This window comes from Anopheles moucheti, chromosome 3 (assembly GCF_943734755.1).
Source record: "Anopheles moucheti chromosome 3, idAnoMoucSN_F20_07, whole genome shotgun sequence".
Classification (NCBI taxonomy): Eukaryota; Metazoa; Arthropoda; class Insecta; order Diptera; family Culicidae; genus Anopheles; species Anopheles moucheti.
In genome coordinates this window covers 85,823,810-85,842,584 of record NC_069141.1, presented here as the reverse complement: position 1 = coordinate 85,842,584, position 18,775 = coordinate 85,823,810, and the positions used below count along the sequence as shown (strand labels likewise).

Here is an 18,775-nt window from a genome sequence, read left to right as displayed (position 1 = left end):
AAGCGGGAGATGGAGCGGAACGGTTTGGTAAAACGGCTGTCAGTCACGATCAGAAGGGCGTTCGTAGTTGGCTTTGCTTTGCTGCAACGGAACCGTCCCGGAAGCGAATCCATTTACATAAACTGTTTCGCCTTTCGGTTTTATCTTTTAATTAATATGCAATCATAAATTCCAAATATCGTGCTCCCTGGTCTCGTGCTAGCGAAGAAGATGCTGCTAAACAGGGTGCCAGGCTAAACGTCAGCCAAGTGATGCGCCGTACCCATGGATGCAGCTGTGCTGTGGAAGCTGAACCGAAAATTGTGAAAGACGTCCCATCATCTTACGTTCTCCTAGCGTTTGTGCGTCTCTCTCGGTGGGTGCATGTACCCCCGCCTTATGTTTGCCAACGTCGGAATCACTTTGTGTCGGTGAGCAATCTTCTGCTGCTCTCGAGTGGTTGCTTGTTTTTGAGGAATTATTACGACGATGGCGTTCGCCGGTGGTAGACTGCCGAGGAGGAGCGTCGAGGGGTGGTGCTTCGGTTTAGGTTAAGCTGACGCAAGACAAGACACTTTGGCCGACTGTAAGTGCTGTGTTTATGAATTTTTCATCCCACCAGCCAACTCCCCTCAAGCGTGCACGGGGAAAAGGCGAGGTAGGACTGTGTTCTTCCATTCAAAGTCGCAACCTGTTCTACCTGGCTGTATGCGGCCACCTTTTCCTTTGTTCTATTGTGATCCAATCCGAAGGAGGATGAGGGTGCAGGCGCGCGTGTGTGCGTGTGTGTGGAAGTGTTATTCATGCGTCGCTTGTTCATTACGTCCCATTACGATCTTATTCTGCTGTTTGGCAATTTTGTACTACCGCCCCATAGAAACGCCTTACATCAGCACCATTGTCAACTGTAAGAGTGAGATCTGGCAGGTTAGCAACCCACAAGCACCTCACGGGCACATACACATGTGCCTGGCTGTCGGGTGGGTGTTTTTGGTACAACCTTGTCTGGGGAAGAACTCACAGCAACTCGAACCGGGCACCGAGCAAGACCGGGCACAATCAAGTGGGAGGAAAAATGAGTGAAGCAGCCTAAAACCCGGACATCCTTCTTTATGATTTCTACACAAAGCGAACCTCTCACATACACCGTGGTCTTGCATGTACGTGTGTCCCGTGTGATTTATGCCCCGGGTTCGTTGTGTTCTGTGCAAAGATTGCCTGGTGGCTTGTCGAGCCAGCGCTTCGAGACGTGAAGCCTTTGATGGGTCGGAAAATCGTAATACTACTGACGGCTGAAGTCAACATTTTACGCCTCCCATTGTGTGCCTGCTCGTGGTTCAGCTCCTTTGCCCGATCCTGTCGAAGCGCAGGATAATAATAATAAACCGCAATAGCAAACAGGATTAGCGGAAGCTTGGCGCGAGCGGAAGATTTGTGCTGCTCGCTGAGTGTCCCGATGGGAATTCCGATTTTCCCACGCGGTTTCACTGCGAAAGGGATGCCTTTTTTCCCTCAACGGTTTGATGTCTATTCTCCCAAGTTCCCGGTTGGCTCACGTGCATTGTATTTGTGCACCCCTTTCGACCGGATATGTACACGGTGACGAATGTGACCCTCTATGAATAGAGCACGGGAAAAGGGTCCGAATTGGTGGGTTTAATCAGCAAAACCCCCGATCAAACAAAGGCCAAATGATCGTACGGGACACGATCTACACGAAGACGGATGTGTCGACCACACGTGGATGACTTTATGGAGAGCGACTCCTTAACCCCGTGGCTGCGTCATCCACGTGCTACTCCCACCGTAAGGACACGGTTGAATGATTTAATGTTTTCAAAATATTTGCTCAACCCAGAATGGCCTACTTCCACCTCTGGGGGTTGTCCGTACAGCTTCGGGGTAAGCGCGTCATTGTTGTGGCCCGTTGTGGCATTAGCGTGACGGGGTGATGGTACGAGTGAAGGCCACATTTAGCTAATTTTAAAACCCTTCCACCTGCTGCTCTGCTGCAGTCGCACGTCACGACGCTTGGATGGTGTGGTTTTCGTTAGGCTTCCGGTGTGTTTTTATGATTTATGTTACCAGCACCGTACATGACACCGATCCCGCTCTTCCTCTGGTGTGAACACGGCCGTGCCTGCTCCTGTATGAGGTGACTCAACTCAATTTCAGTGACAACTTCCCTCAAGCACACACATACGCATACGCAAACACCGCACCCAGGCCACGTTGGTGCTGCTGATGGATTGTTTGGATGCGAGATGTGGTGCGATGTTTTGCCTACGGGGGCGCCTTTTTCGCTCTCCGCTTCTGCTTCTTCCTGCCGCCCGGTGGCTGTTAAGTAGTATAATACCACTTAACTGATGATGTGAGATGGAATTACAAGCAAATCAGTATCAACAGTTTGTACGGTATCGAAACACAGCGTACGGGGGTTGCGCTTTTGCTGGCAGGTGGACGCAGTGGCAGCCGGGTGAGGGTAGGGTGTTTTTTGTTTTGTTTTTGTCTGGCGTGTGCAAACACACGCACACGCGTGCACACGAGCACAATTGATGGGAGGCTGCGGGATGTGGAAAATCCCAGTGTTTGGATTGTGCCAGTGAAAGCCATTTTTCACCGTTGATGTGTTAATCTGATGTTAGCTCTTAATGTGGCTACCTCGCATCGGTAGCAGCGCTTTATTTCCGGAGGTATTCTTCTGCGTATGCGAACGGGGGTGGGTGAAGAAGCTTTGACAAATTGCTACACGCTTTGCTGGGAATAAAACATTGATACGGGCACGTAGCTTTGGTGAGTTATTTATTCAATCAAGAAGAATGAAAATGAATTCGTTCGCGACGTGTGAAATATATTAAAAATACCAACAAATGGGTGGATCAACACTATGTTTACAATTGACTAGTATGTATTTTGTATGTTAAATCAGATTGTAATGTTTCATGATTCATTTACTAAAATATGTTGGAGAAGAAAATCAATTCAAACAAATATCACAGCTAGTAAAACGATATAAAAACATAATGAAAAAGCTTTACTTGCATAGAACTACCGAGACTGTTGAGTAATCTAGCACTTATACAAGAAAAATGTTCATGATACGCAATGATAAACACGATCGATTGTTTAATAAATATAAGAATAACATAAATATGATGTGATGTTACTAAAATGCACAAGCAAAAAACAATCAACATATGATCCATCAAGTCGATCATTTCTTATGAGTTTACTTTTAAGATTATTAATTCAAAAAAATGAAATCTAACATGCCAAACCATTAAGAATATTTCAACTCGACACTGGATTACTTTAAGGATCACATACCTAGAGGTATGTGAGAGGAAATGGAAATGTTTGATTACTAAAGGTTGTGGTAAACCATCAATCTAATGGATTGTGTCCCCCATTTCCTACCTTGCTTCAGGCCTTTCCCAGGATTTTGGAGTGGAAAATTTCATTACCATTTTATTGAAACCACAGACAATATGTTTGACCGAAAATCATTTCACCCGTTGCCACGGGACCGGAATAGCTCAAAGTGTGCTAGAGAAACAACAAATTTCACTAAGAAAACTCAACGTAACTTCATGGGGTGAAAGGAAAAGAAAGCTTCTACCCAAAATAATTCCGATCCAATTTATACAACACAATCAGTTCAACAGTTTACCATTCCCGCCACCATCACCCATCAACAGCCTTCACCTATGTGTTTCACCGAAAAGGTATCCCTTTTTTGTTTTGTTTGCTCGTATCCTTTTGCTAGGGAAAACGCAAAAAAAAGAAGCTTGTCCGCTATTCACACGACTGGGGAGTCACCCATCGGGGAGTAATTTTCTTTTCCACAGTAATTTTTCCGTTGCCACCACTTCATTACCACACCATCGTCTCCACAAGTGGCTCTGCTACAATCCTTCGGGCGCATGCTTCCTACCATCTGAGTGCTTGAATGGCACTTATTGTTCAGCAGACCGCACTTGAATTAATAAAAGAAAGAAGGAAAAAATTACTTTCATCAACTGTTCGGACCGAGTTGTGGACCCGGCCGGAATGAAACACGCAGTGTCAAAGTGAGTGCACGGCACCGAGAAATGTCAGAGAGTCGAATAAAAGTTGTGACTTCGGACGGAACGGAGGCGTTCCCACTCAATGGTGCACCGTAACCGGGCAACCGGACAGAGGGAAAGGAAGAGAAATGTCGAAAGTTTAACATCCCTTAAATGACCGATTCGGGTCGGGTTTGGCGAGACGAAAATAATGGCAAATGTCCGAATGGCTGTGCTTTGTTTTGCAGCCGGTGGGAGTTTATGTGCTCGTCAAGAGGGCGCAAGGAGTTCCAATTAAGGTGACCAAATCCACACACATAGAGATACATAAGTTAGTCACAAAAAAAGCAATCTATCCATTCCTTTCTCTTCGTTTTCCTTCAAGTATTCCCTTTCAAACCTATTCCCCTTCACTCGAGTTGAGTGGGTTTTACTTTGTTTTCACGCTTTGTGCAGACGGACGTCATCCCTCGGATGGCACTACGTGTTTTCCGCGTCGAGTAAACACTAGACCTCAAGTTTGCGTCCACTTCAGCCGGAAGAGTTTAGTTCGCTTGCGTTCGGGTTCGGGGTTCGGGAAGTGCCGAAAAATTCAATAAGATTAGAATACAAATCAGTTTAAGGGCGAGCAAAAAGAATCCCACCCGCCCAGAAGCGTCGCTAAAGAAGTGACGGCACGGCTGTCAAGTGTGACCCCGGAAATTGGATTAGAGTTTTATTGGAAAATTGATTTTTCTTGCACCGTGTTTGTAGCGCGAGGGTCTTTTGGTGCCGGAATGGGGAAAAATATGAGAGATTCATTGAGTTAAATGGAGACGCCTGGTACCGCGTGACGTAGATTGGTTTCGTGTTGTTTTCGTCCGGGCGATGTAGTTTTGTTTTTCATTTATTTTGATTTGTTTTCATCGCACACTGCCGACCAAAAAATAAGTCAATGCTCTCGGTTGTATTTTTTACCTCAAAAAATTATGTTCCGCCCTGCTTTTTGGACTTTATTTTTATCTTCGATCCAAACCGAAGATTGATTGAGTGACGCCTCCGCACGGTGGTTCAAATACGGTAACAAACAGAAAAAAAGTGCGACTCGGCGTGAAGAGAAAATTGAGTGCGAATGCTTTTCTCTTGTTTAGTATTTGCTTATTCAATATAATTCACTTCGTGCAAGGTGGCAACGACGGTGCAAGTGGTGTAATCGCTCGGGGCAAGAAGGATGAAATGCAAACAAACGAAACTGGGTTTGCCGAAAACGGCGTCAGTGCCCGGGGTTGACGCCGACGGCACAGGGATGGAAAACAGCTACAATGTAAGCAAAAGAGAACTCCCATTCAAAGCAAAATGAACTCAAACAAACACCTCGCCCTCACACATGGAAGGAGCTTTCCTTCACGTGGCTTACATTTTCTCTGGTGTCGACTCTGGTCGAGAATGAATGGACCGGCACGATTTATTTGATTGATTTCTTTGGGGGGTTGACATAATAAAAAAAGACAAATGGGAGAAACACACAGAACGAAAGAAAAGCAGGGCAAGTGTTCCGCTGTCGACCAATCGTCGAATTTCCCAAAGGTCCTGGGGGACGGTTAGTAATAAATATTCATAATAAGCATGACTTGACATTGACTTTGATGGAGGACACACAATAAACGGAAGCTGATGAATTTCGGGGAAAATTCGATAAAACCGATGACCGAAAACGGATGGGTAGTGGGAGAAGCAAAACAAGATGAAAGAAACAAACAAGATGGGAAAAAACAACCTTACGACGAAAATTCATTTTTTCGCCGGGACAGAAAATACTCCCATTGATCTATTCTTAAGGTTGATAGGCTGATTGCCGATCGGAAGTAGTCAATATTTTCCGGACCTCTGCGCGCAAATCGTCTCACGATGGAGGAAAACAACAAAAAAAACTTAAAATCAATTGGGCAAAAATGATGATTTTGCACAGCTTTTCTCGGCGATTCTTTCGTGCAGGGAAAATCGCCCACCAGTTACTGCCTTGACTGAAAACAAACAATGACAAAATTCATTGTAATCATAATATTTTGCTTGGACCGCGTTCCTAGAAATGTGAACACACCGAACGTAAGCGACAAAACATTTGAATAAACCTGAATAAATACAGCGCCAACCAATGAACGGGCCCTTGGAGCGAACGTTTCCATGGTAACGAGCTTGAGCTCGCAGTAATCATATTCATTTTCCCATTGCTTGAAGCTTTTGCGCACACTATTAAAATATTATTCAAAACCCCAAACGGTTCGCGAGGAAGCTTTGTTTGGTGCTGAAATTGGAAAAGCATACTTGAGAAGGAAAATTGAATTTTTATCATTATTTAACTTGTCTGATAGATGAAAACGTTGAGAGGAAATACACCCGGGACTTGACGTGCTTCAGGTAGCCATTATGAAATTGTAATTTCGTCTTCGATTGCTGGTTGGAAGCTATTTGTACAAGGCAAATATATCCTTGGGAAATGGTGCGCGTGCGAAAGTTTCTTGTAATAAGTGTTTTATGCATAGCTTAGTGTTTTATGCATAGGCGTTTTGTTGGTTGAAGCATATGCAAAACCGTGAATTGTAAAGGGAGCTTTCGTAATGCTATTGAATGTAGATAAATTGTTCTGTACATTGTCCATTGCAAAATTTCGGAATACAATTTCCAGCAACAATAATTCGCATTCAAGAATCAACTACTCCAATGCACCATCCGGACCATCCGGATTATTAAACAAATCTTCTCATCTAACTGATTTTCGTTGTTTCACTAATTTCGCCTCATTAATTCTGGTGCTGTTTCCTTCCTTCCCGTACGACACACTTACCTGGTTTACATAAAACTGTTCACCGTTCGCGGTCGCTTAGCCTAATCCCTTTATGGAATAATCCTGCCTCTGTCTCTTTCCCTGCCTGGGTAGGACAGCCAGTTTCCATCCCCCATCCAGCTATCGAAATGGAACAATTCAACAGACCGAAAACTTCCAAAAAGTAAAGCACCCGTGTCCGTGGCACGGTGTCGGTGCGTTTTTGGTGCCATTCACTAAGTGGATTGAAATTATCTCTCAAGAGTTAGTTTAGGAAGGTAACGCAATAAGCTGGTTGTGAAGGAAATGAGACGGAAAGGACAGTTTTGTGCGTGTGTTGTTTTTCGGTTGTATAAGAGGGGAATCTTCGCCGACTTCATGGTCTATCAACGTATCCCTCTAGGATTTGTTTGCTGCACAAGCGTTGGGTGTTTTTTTTATTGTAACGTCAAGAAGCAGAACAAAAATAACAGCAAGAAATTCTCACCACAGGTAAGAACACCAACGAGACAAAGGAAAGTGGGTCCGTTGAAATGAAAATATGTTAATAATTATAGCTCCACGACACGTAACGCGATAATTTTAATCCGCTTAAGACGCCACAGCAAACGCGTAAGGGTGGGTGCGTGTGTGTGTGCGTCGTCCTATCGTTGGTGCGTTTTTTCCCTTCACGGAACTCATCCAGAACGGGTGCCTAGTTTGCTTAGCATTTATGCGCTTACCTTTACGCAGTTGCGTCTTCTTTAGCATTTCCGATTCCAACTCACCTTGAACACACAACCACAAAGAACGCTTTCCCCGATTGCCTCCATACTGGGGTTTTCCACTTCCAAGAAAAGCACACTGTATCGGTACGCAAGCTTTCGGTCGGTAAGGGTGTTTCTGGAAGCGTTACGCCCGTTGGGATGGGTCCGAGCCCTTAGGAAGGAAGTGAGCAATTTCACTAAACTCCGCTTGGTCCTTATGTAATTTTTAGCAATCACTCTCCATGGACGATTATTTTTTCCTTCGCGCTTCCGAACACCACGGATGGCTTCTGCGTGTGATGCGGTGGTGGCAGTTCCGAAGGGGGCACCTTTTTGCTTTGATGGGCAAACCTAGACGAAGAATGGTATTATAAGGGAAACCAGAGCAGAAACTAACCTCGTCATCATCATCATCCTCGACGTTGTCGTCGTCGTCAAATGTTCTTCCATACTTAAGTCGTTAGCATAACTCAGACCGCCAAAGTGCCCGAGCTCGGACGTGCCCCGAAAGCACTGCCAAGTCGCGGTTGGCATTTTATCTATAACTGCAATCTTTTGTCGCTTCCTGCGCTTTCCCCGCTTCCCGTTTTGTGCAGACAATTCATCCAACATGGTCGGTGCGTTCCCATGTTCTAAGGGCCTGACCGACGTGATGCCGCAATTTAACTCTCTCCCCACCCCCCGGGACTTCCCCTCGGTCGCTTGTGCTTTGTGTGGCAATTATGCTTTCCCGGGTGATTTGGATCTTGCACAGTACCAGGACCAACTCCTTTCGTTGCCCTTTTTTGGTGGCGAATCCTTTTTTTGCACAACCAATTGCTGGTTGGATCGAAATGATGCGGAATAAATGGATATGATTTGTTTGGCAAGGCCACAATTGAGGCCACAAATTGTGATGAATAATAAATGGCGCAATTGTGTGCGTGTAAGTTTGTGATCGAGAGTGGACTTAGGGGTGGTTGAATGAGGGTTGAGAGGAACGTAAGGGAAAGATTTTGCACTCGAGAACCTGTACAAAGTAGCTGTAGTGTAGCCGCAAGAAGTGGATTGAGTAATAGCTGGTGCGGGTGAAAGACAAACATGACGCTTGTTTAATAAAGAAACGACCAACGGGGTTTACGACCAACCGTTTGTCCTGGAGTGTATTATTCTGGCATCCAAGTTTTATGAAGAAATGATCTTTTAGAAATATATTTCTTTATTATCAAAAGAACATCTATACGAAAATGAATAAAATGAAAACAGCAGAAATATTTGAAACGAATTCAAAACATTCAAGTTACATCATAAAAAAGGCACTTTTTTAACTTGTAAGCGTCTTTTCATAATCCTTTGACCCTTAGTTTATGGATAAATTAATTTTTTCCCATTCATTTGAACCGAAGGACACAAGCGATAAGAACTTTTTACGCTGCTGCTGCTGCTGTTTGGTGAAAGGAACCAAATCCAAAAGCTCCATTAAAGACTTTGCTAGCTGCAAAATTAATTCAATGCCAATAAAAACCAACACTTTGACCAACAAAACAAACCGCTCGCTAACTTTCCAACTCGCTGTAGAATACTGATTTTAAACATGCTCTTTCTTTTCGCTGTTTTTTTCTTGCAGATTGAATGCAGCTGGTACGAGGGAAAACAACAAACATACACCACGGCACCAAACATCAGCGAAGCGCGATCCGAATGAAAACATTTATACAGAAATAAGGAGCTCGAGAGAAGTGAAAGTGTGCGCCAAACAGCAACATAAGCAATAATCGTAATCAACCACTTATAGTGAACCTTTTCTTTTTTTTCGCTTTCTTGTTGGATATACGGATTTGGCGTATCTTTCCCATTTGGGTTTGAGTTGTTCGTAAAGTTTCTTCGTTGCCTTCAGAGCGGCAGAGAAATGGGGAAATTTTGAAGCAAATAAGAAGTATACATTATTGTTCTAAATACTCGAAAGTATTTTTAACCTCAACACTGTTGTTATTTGTTGCTGTTTTGAGCTATGAATTTCCATGAAAAGCTTCTTCGATGTTGTGGCATTAGTGCCATCATAGCGGGCCATAAAATATGAATGCTAATTGATGCCTGGGTTGTGAATGGTTGCTTATATTTAGCACTCCCGTTGTGGTTTGGTAGGGTAACATGCCATAGAAGAGGCGCCACGAAAGAAAAGTTAAACCTATGTTGTGGCATTTGCTTCATGGTGACACACACATGGAAGCGTATGGACATGCTTATTGATTTTCTTATTTAAAAAAAAAGTGATATTTGTTCTTGTCTTTAGATACGCCACGTCTGTTTTTTTGAACATAAATAACAATTTATAACATAAATGGTTTCAAATCACAAAAACAGATTCCAAATGTGTTGATCTCAATGCACATGACAGTACTAACGATTCAATTTAAAGTTTTTTATTGCTTATCCCACTTTCTGCAATCACTAGTGAAGGAAACATTATTAGAAACAAAAACAAGTGGCTTAAAGATACAACCCCCGACATAAACATTACCAGTAAAGTGAAACAAAACTACCGTGCGGTGAGTTGTAGTGCTTGATGTCCTTAAAATAGAGTGACTCGTGTTCGGGAATCGGGGAAAATAATCGAACGTGCCGTAGTGAACTAGCCGTAGCAAACTGAAACGGACGCTGCTTTATCGTTTTTCTACGTCGTGTCGAATGCGGTCAGCGGAATGCTCTGCTCCGTTTCCATGTTGATTACATGAAACATAATGGATATGCTGGGACACTTACAATGGACCTCAATAGGCTATTGAAGGTCTTCCCGGGCATAGCGTTAACATGGGTTTGCTTCCTGGTAGCAACGTGCTGTGTTAAGCTGACCGATGCGAGGATAGGTATGTATTGCACTTTGATTGTCTGTGTTTTATTGTACGAAAAGTTTTATATGGTGCGAAGTGATGGCAATTGGTAAAATAAATACTGAGTGTAATTTTGCATGATATTAACTTTCATTCCATGTTACAGCTGAAGTCAATGAGGTTGTGTTATTTTCAATTCGATTAAACAACATTGTTCAATTTCATAAACAATAACAGTCAGTTGATAACGAATGCTGGTACTAGATTAATTTTCTTTTACATACAAGTAGTTTAAAAAAGGTTTCTGACGAAAAACAAACAATCAAAATTGATTGATGATTTGTTCAATTTCAAATCCTTTGCGTTCTTTGCGAACAGACTAGACGTGCATTGACTCGATTGTGGTATTGAATATGAAACTGTTTAGCGATTTAATTTATTTTTATTATAGAACGTTATTAGTCGCTTAGCAACTAGTTTGTCGAGCAAAATACCACGACTTTTAAGGTTCAATTACTAAAAAAATTCACATACATGATTCTGCCTTCAGGCTATTCATTGTAATCTCCCAAAAACCCCGGTAAAATCATATAAAATACCACTTGTTCGGTATGTGCTACTCGTTAGCCAAATAAAATAAGAATAAAACCATCATTTTCGAAACACATACAGCGCCAATTACTGCAACGGTGGCTGTGACGCGAGACTCACAGCCTCGAAGCGGCAACCATTAACCATCGCCATGGCAATCAGTATGATCCATCATGGCTGGCGCATCGCAACGTGAGCTCATTAAATTTGCATTTGCTCAGCGAAAGCTTCTCAACTGCTTTTTTTTCTGCGTTGTGCTCCAAAAGCTTCCACCCTCTTAACCGTGGCATTTTCATTACATCTGCAAAGCAAAACTTCAACCACCTCAACGCCATCAATCGCGAGCAGCGCGGCAGAACAATCGATTGACATAAATCATTAATGGGCATGCTTCGATCGATGTTGATGGATTCATGAACACACTCGCCGTCGCATTTGATTTTTTTTTTCGTGCATACTTTTCGCAGAGGCAATCATGTATGGGAATTATTTCTCCGCAGCCCACTTGAAGCGGTGGGTAGAGGATAAATACCCGACGGGATCATTCTTCGCTAACAACATCCCTACTCCTAAACCGCCCCCTGCGAACGTTGTGTGTGGCTTTCGGATTTGTACTCCCTCCTCTGGGTGTCTCATTCTGCCAACCCGTGTCATGTGTCCTCGGGAACGGTACACCTTCTGCGATGATGTGTTCTCATTCATATTGCAGACATTTTTCATCCCCGTTGCTGCACAGGCCATTGTCAGAAAGCTCTCTAATTCTGCTTCATAAATATTAAACTGAAAAACTTTCCTGGCAATTTCCTGTCCCGATGGGGTTTGGTCTGAGGTTTCTGCGGGATGGTTTATCCGCCTCGTGCAACGGGGAAGGCACTTTCCGGTGCATGTCATCCGCGTTCGCTCGCATACGGTGCCCTCCATCGCAGCCTCTCCCTGTTTGATGTTATCGTGCGTGATTGTGCGCCATTAACATGCGGGATCGTTTAGAAACCGATTCTGCCTATCTCGCTTGGCAAGCCTCCCTACCGATTGGACAGTTTTCGACAGTTTTCTTCGCGTTCGCGCTTATTCGAATGGCTGCAGTTGCTGCTCTTTGTTTGTTTTAGTCTATTTGTTCATTCGATGTTCTTTTCAATTGATGCAAGGTTCGGAAAAAACGTCAGCAGACAGAGCATACAAGGTACGGTATCCCACCCCATCGTGTTCAAATGACAAGGACGTGCATTGGATGCATAGAACGGAACAGCGAACGGATTGTGCACCGTTCCGTTCGCCCCCGCGCGTCTGTATTTATGCTGAGCGGAAATTAATTGTATTCGGTGCATAACTATTTTCACAATTGTCGTTTGTCGCGGTGGCGACTCATCGTGGGAGGATTTTTCTAGTTTTTCTACTGGCTCTATGTTGCTATTGGCACCAGCGGACACGATCCTTCCTTCCTTCGCATTCCGGGAGGAGGAGACAACCGGCGATGGGTTTGAGGTGATCAGGAAAAATAATTTGCCATCCTAATCGTTTCGTTCCGCTCGTTCGTGACGGTGTTGTGATGCAAACACAAGAGATACGAAATGGCACAGCGGAACAGGATGTTGCGCTCGTGCTTGCTCGATTTTCATTCCGTGATTCTCCCACCGTTCAACTACCAACCTCATACCCGCACACTTCATTACCTTCTCCTCGTTCATCGACAAATAAAGGAAACGATTTTGCGCGAGCGGATTTTTCTCCTCCGCCATCCGCGACCGTGACATAATTTCTGTGTCTCGCTCAACTTCCATGACTGTTTCCGCTTCCGGAAGCGAAATTCCCACCACCGAAGCAAAATCAATAGGCCGATTGTTGAACCCTCTTCCGATTCCGTCCTCCTCCTGCCCTCCGCAGCGGAAAGCACCATTTCCATTTACTTCTGGTTCGATTTTTAGCAGAGCGCAGTATTTATCGCAACGATGTGATGACGAGGAAACATTTCGCTCACCATTATCACCGCTGCGAGATTGTTTCTTGCTCCACCTTAAGTGGCGTTGGTTGGGCTGGGAGTACAAGCCGGTCCGATTGGCCATCTTGTCTCGATGGTGTAGTCGAGGCACCCATCAGCCTGGATGACGGTAATTTTCGATCGTGATGATTATGGTCGTACGTGCGGCCAGGGAAATGATTACCATTCCGATGGCTAGCAAGAGGTCGCGTGCGACTCTAGCGGACTTTTATCAATTTTCGGCCGGGTTTCGGCGCACGGCACCTTTCCGAGGGGTAGTTTATTGAAAATCAGTACGCACGTTACGTGGCAGATTGTGATCGAAGTGTAGGGACATGTTTCAATTATTAACTCATTTCGTGGGATTATTTTGTGCATGAGTGTGTGGCTAAGGTTATTCAAAGGCAATCACTATGCTGTTTCACATTAGCTTGTTATTTTTGATCGATTAAATGCCCTAAATTTCTGAGTGGTTGGACTACATAATCTCTTAGAAACGTTATTTATTCTTTACCACGTTGTCGACATTTCTAAGTCGACTATATCGACTGCTGTCAAGTAGGGCCTGCTAAAATAGATCATGGTGTTTTAACTTGAATTTTTTTTGCAACATACACTGAAGTAGAGCATTTTCTAATAAATACTTCCGCACCTAAAGCTTTCCGCGATACAAGAAATATGAGTGCACGAAATTTAGGTCATCGTACTACACTCTATGTGCGCACATCCGTATCATTTCTGATTGACGGTTAGGAAATCAAACAGACGAATTCTGCAATGGGTTCTTTTGAGTTTTGTTCAATTCGTCAACCAAAGCTGTCAGTCTGCTGTTTGACAGATCGTGAAGCATGTGTGCTTTGGCCGCTCCGTCGCGAGCAGAACATGGCATGGCACCGCGGAAAAACCGACGATTCGTATCACTGTCATCAATTTATCATGCCAGTTTATTGGCTTATGGAGTCGGGTTTGGAAAAGCATTGATTTGAGTTGTGGAATATTGATCTGTTCAAATATGACGAGACTTTTTTTTACTTAATGGAAAAGTTGGCTACAAAAGACATGAATTTTTTATAGCTTGATTAAAACTAAGAGCTTCTAAAGAACAGACAAAGATACAATGTTATTCCACTTATTAGTTAAAAATCTTTTCTGCTGAAAACGACAACATTATATCCATGAATCATGAATTCAGAATCAGATACATGAATTTTGCATATTAAAACAGTGTGCGGAGTTTCTGAGTAAACGTGTTAATAAATTCTGACAATTTTATCGTCTCATTCTTCTCTAGTACATCATCGATTAGTATCGGGATGCATGACTAAGTACGTCGGCCATCAGTGTGATGAGCGAACCAAGTTCGAGTGCTCCTAGTTCCGAGTGCTGATATATTCCACTCAAGCTTTGATAGCGAACAAACCCAACAACTGAATACTGCAAAAATAAGAACGGACATGAAATGTACATTTCGTCGAAGCGGAGTGACTTGTCGATGTCGCGCGTACACCGGTAGAGTAGTTGTTAATGTATGCGTTGAAAGTGAAGAAAAAGGGAAAATAAAACATTACGCGAACATAACCATTTTCTGGGTATGAAAATGGTTCTTTTCACGTAACATTCCAGAATGATTCGAACAAACTGAACCATCCGCAATCTACCTTAACGATATTTGGGATGAAATTCCGCTCGCAAGTGGTTTGGTTCTGGTGTGAAATGGCACTGCAAGCAGAACCATTCCCCAATGCACTTTCGCGCAAGCTGCAGCACGATTTCATCTGTCTGATGGTTCTTTTATTTTTATGTTGTTCCGAAGTGCTGTTGAAACATTTTAGACGTGGGTTGCAAATGTTTCTCTCCATAAAACTGTTAGTGGAACGGGTTTATGAGACTGTGCCTTTTTTTTCGCCATACAATCCCTTGCAGGTGAGAAAACTGTTGTGCAACGTACATCCAATGCAGGACACTTTTAATGAATCGCGAAACGACGACTATCTGCCACCTATCAGGATGGCATCGTTTATCGCTTTGGGAGGAAAAGTGTTGCAGAAAGACTGATAATAACAACAGGAATTTTCATCCCTACCCAGGAACGTATTGCATATGCGATGGTGGCGATCCGGCAACCCGGCGATGATAAATCTGGTGCGCACTGTTCGATGCAACAGAGGAAAGAAACGACAGCCATCAATTGGATGCACATTGGCGAAAATTCATTCGCACTCATCCCAAAGGCTGTTTGCATGAAATGAAAAATGGAAAGTATGAACGAAATAAATAAAAATACCAAAATGCGAAATAAATCAAATTGTGCCCCAAAAACCCGAATTATTAATCGATTTATAATTCGATGGATATTTATATCGATCCTTTTAAATGCAAACCTTTCTTTTGTTACGTTAAAATGCACCGCGGCCACCGCTGGCTGCAAGCAGTGGATGCAAGCGTGAAGCAACTAGGGCAACTTGCACATATTTATAAATTTCCCGTACCGTTTTTCTGTCGCCCAAGTGGACGCGAAAATGACGAGAAATACAATTTTACGATCGAAAAAACAACGACCCGAAGGGTTTTGATGACGTTGATTGATGGCATGGATTGATTGCGGTGTGGGTTTGTCGTAGTATGGATATGATACGCTCGTTGGGAGGCTGTTAGTGCTTAAATGAAACTACAATATAAAAGCTTTCAATGAGAGAAGTTCAAACAAAGCGAAATGGTTCAACCGTTTGTGCGAATGATATGTTGTCCATGTGTTTTTATCTAATGATTCTTTACTACTTTCGCGTCAACAGTTTAAGCTTAATATCCATTATTGAACTGATTAAATTGATCTATTATTCAGATCAAGTTTATGTGAAATATTTCATTTATATTAAGTAATGATTTCTGAAAAAAAGATGTTCAAATATTGATAACAGCTTTTAACATCCACCCGGGATAAGCTGTCCCTACACTGTTTGGTCTTCAAATAAATGTGAATTGCATTATTATGAACTGCGTGAGCTAAATGAAACAGTTGGAAGGAAAAGTATATAATTCTTTTCTCCATTGCTATTGATTGGGAATATGTTAAATATATTAACCTAAGTTGAGTTTTTTGTGTATGAATTAATCTTTAACTACCATTTTGATTGAAGACTTTCGAGCTAATGGGATTTAAATATGATCAAAACTATACTGCAACTTTACTTAAATGTGTGAGATGGTTGGAATGACTCGTTGTGACCGCCCCCAGAACTGTGCTTCATACATATTCCATTGTTTTTTTTTTCATATTTTATAGCATAATAACAATTGAGCCAGTAAATACCTCCCGCACATCGAAACGGTTGATTGTTTTTGATAAACAAAAAAGAAATCAAACACGAAAGCAAAACAACTCATCACTACGCAAATGTATGCCTAAACTGTTTCGGCTCATCAATAACGCAGTCATCAACCGGCGGTTTAACCAAGTAGCAAAAACCACACACACACACACAGAAGAAGGAAAACTCAGGGCGAACAAAACAATCGACAAACCATGCAGATGGTGGCCGACGATGGTAGGTGGTACTTCCATTGCAATGAGCCAACCATTCCAACCTATTCGACCCATTTATGGTAATGTGGCATTGCGAAAACGATACATACCTTCCCGTACCTCGGGGACAAACAAAACGTGTGGTCCAATCCAGCCATCTACCAGCGGTGCGCCCTTCGCCGGTGGCTCATATCGATCACGAGAAAAACAAGCCACGAAAAGATGGGAGAGCATAACAAACATCAAGCACGAAGCCCTTGAAAGCGTGTCCCGCTTGGTTGGTGACGTTGGTGTGCGCGAGTGCCCCGCTGGCAAACCGGTGACAGGCGGAAACTGATTTAAATAACAATCTGCTCCATCGAACGACCTCTGCAATTTGCCGGAAAATGAGACTGCTGCGCGGCGAGGGAAAAGAAAGGACAACCAAAGCCTTCAAATTTCGCTGGGCGAAGGGCGAAAAGAGAGGGGGGCTGGAGAGAAGGGAAATGGAGGGAAGTGATTGGGAATTTGGGGCAGGTTGAAACAAAACCTGAAATCAGCGAAACGATGATTTTCCGGTCTCGTTTACGTTTCGTTTGTTGTTGCCGTTGTTGTGGCCAAATCGAATGGAATTGTTACCCGGGGAGTTCAGATGTCGCTGGATGGGAAGCTTTCTTTCGGTTGTTACCGCTTTTGCTCAGCCTACCGTACACGGTGGTACGCAAGCTGACAATTTTCTTGTGCAGCTCCTGGCACTGGAAAGACATTGGACGAGATTTTCCACCCGGTCGATCAATACGTACGGCCGACTGGTGCTGAGACGTGTGCCGTCCTACCTGGCTTTGTTTTGTTTTGTTGTGGGTTTGCCTTGGTCGTATTGGTTGCAATTGTGCGTCTGTTGGAACAGGCGGCTCTAAATTTCTAGGGCCAGGCCTAGGCAGTCCGTACCGTCCGGGTAACAATCGCAAGATCATCAAATTCTCATTTACCTTACTCCATCTGTTTGTGGTTGTGCTGCCCGCTGTTACCGTTACCCTGATACCATTCTACACCGGAAGGTATCCGAAATGCCTGCGAGACGAGATAAAGCCTAAGTACTGTTCCAATAATAAACATCCCCGATAAACTCAGCCCGGCTTAAGGCCGTAATCTTTGTTTAATCGAATTGTCTGTTTGGATGCTGCTGGAGGTTTTCTGTGCGGCTGATGGTTGGAATTTTTGTGGACACATTTCCCAGCTACACACGCCCACCGGCAGCTCCGTCCTGGGGGAGACCGTCTCGATAACTTCTCAGAAGCGTCTAAGTGTCACTTGATACTCGGCACAGGGCTAATAAACGATCTTCTCTGGTTCCGAGGTTCCCTGTGAGAGGCTCCACCCGGTGGAGTGGAGTGAGTCCGCTAGTCATCCTTCTAGCTTTCGCTCTCATTAAACCAAGCACGACAATCTTATTCATCATCTGCTTCCGAATCTATCGCAATCCTCGGTAAGAAATGGATCGCATCGTCCACTAGCTCTCCCATCCCCGAGAGAGGATTGATGTGCGCTGCTTAATTTATTCAAATTTGATTCTCTAATGTCGTTATTATTCAAATGCTGGTTATTTATAGGCCTTGCCGTTCTGGCACTGCGCTCGTTCCATTGTACGGCAGCTGACAGACCCGATCGATCCTCGCCGGTGCGAAAATACTCCCCGAGAACGTGGCATGCTTGCGGAAAAGCGTGAAGCACACAATTTATGAGACAAGATTATTAATTGCGTAATTTGTTGGCTTCGATTGGACGTTGCTGGATTGCTTTGGATCACTTTCTTCTTTTTTTCTCCACTGAGTATTTGGAAAAAGGAACTGAAAACAGCGAGAAAAGCATCCACCGGGGCAGGAGACATCGCTCCGTCAAGATGCGCTGATGGCATCCCTTGTTATTCGTCGTCATCGTCAGCGTCGTCGCCATGGTCGTTGATCTAAATCGTGACGGAATTTTCATAACTCGCCAAGTCACATGCCGGAGGGACCTTTCCCGGACGATCTTCCACACAGAAACCATCCATCGTCTCGAGCGGCAACGGCTCGATAATTGGGGAGCGCTCAAATGTGCGAACTGCGCTACTGTGCCGGCTGATCGGGTGCGGGCCGAGCAGGACGATAATGATGACATTGTGTTGACGACGAGTGCGATAATGATGTCGCTGTTGGGCCCGCGAGCTCCGGAACATCCGATCGGTCCGGAAGGTAGACACTCTCGCTTTTCTTCTATTATTTCGGTTTCCAGCGTATTTTCTTGTGTGCCATCCATTCCGAAGAAGTTGAATAATTATGGCATG

At 43.8% G+C, this 18,775-nt stretch overlaps 1 protein-coding gene across 1 annotated transcript in view; it reads left to right on the top strand.

Moving 5' to 3' along the window:
* Positions 1 to 10,288: 10,288 nt before the first annotated feature.
* The window catches only part of LOC128301162 (acid sphingomyelinase-like phosphodiesterase 3a), a 45,334-nt gene continuing 36,847 nt past the window's right edge, over positions 10,289 to 18,775 (top strand). Inside the window, exon 1 of the mRNA XM_053037510.1 lies at positions 10,289 to 10,420. Within this exon, the coding sequence (XP_052893470.1) occupies positions 10,318 to 10,420 (103 nt within the window). The 5' untranslated portion in view covers positions 10,289 to 10,317. The remainder of the gene's footprint in view (positions 10,421 to 18,775) is intronic.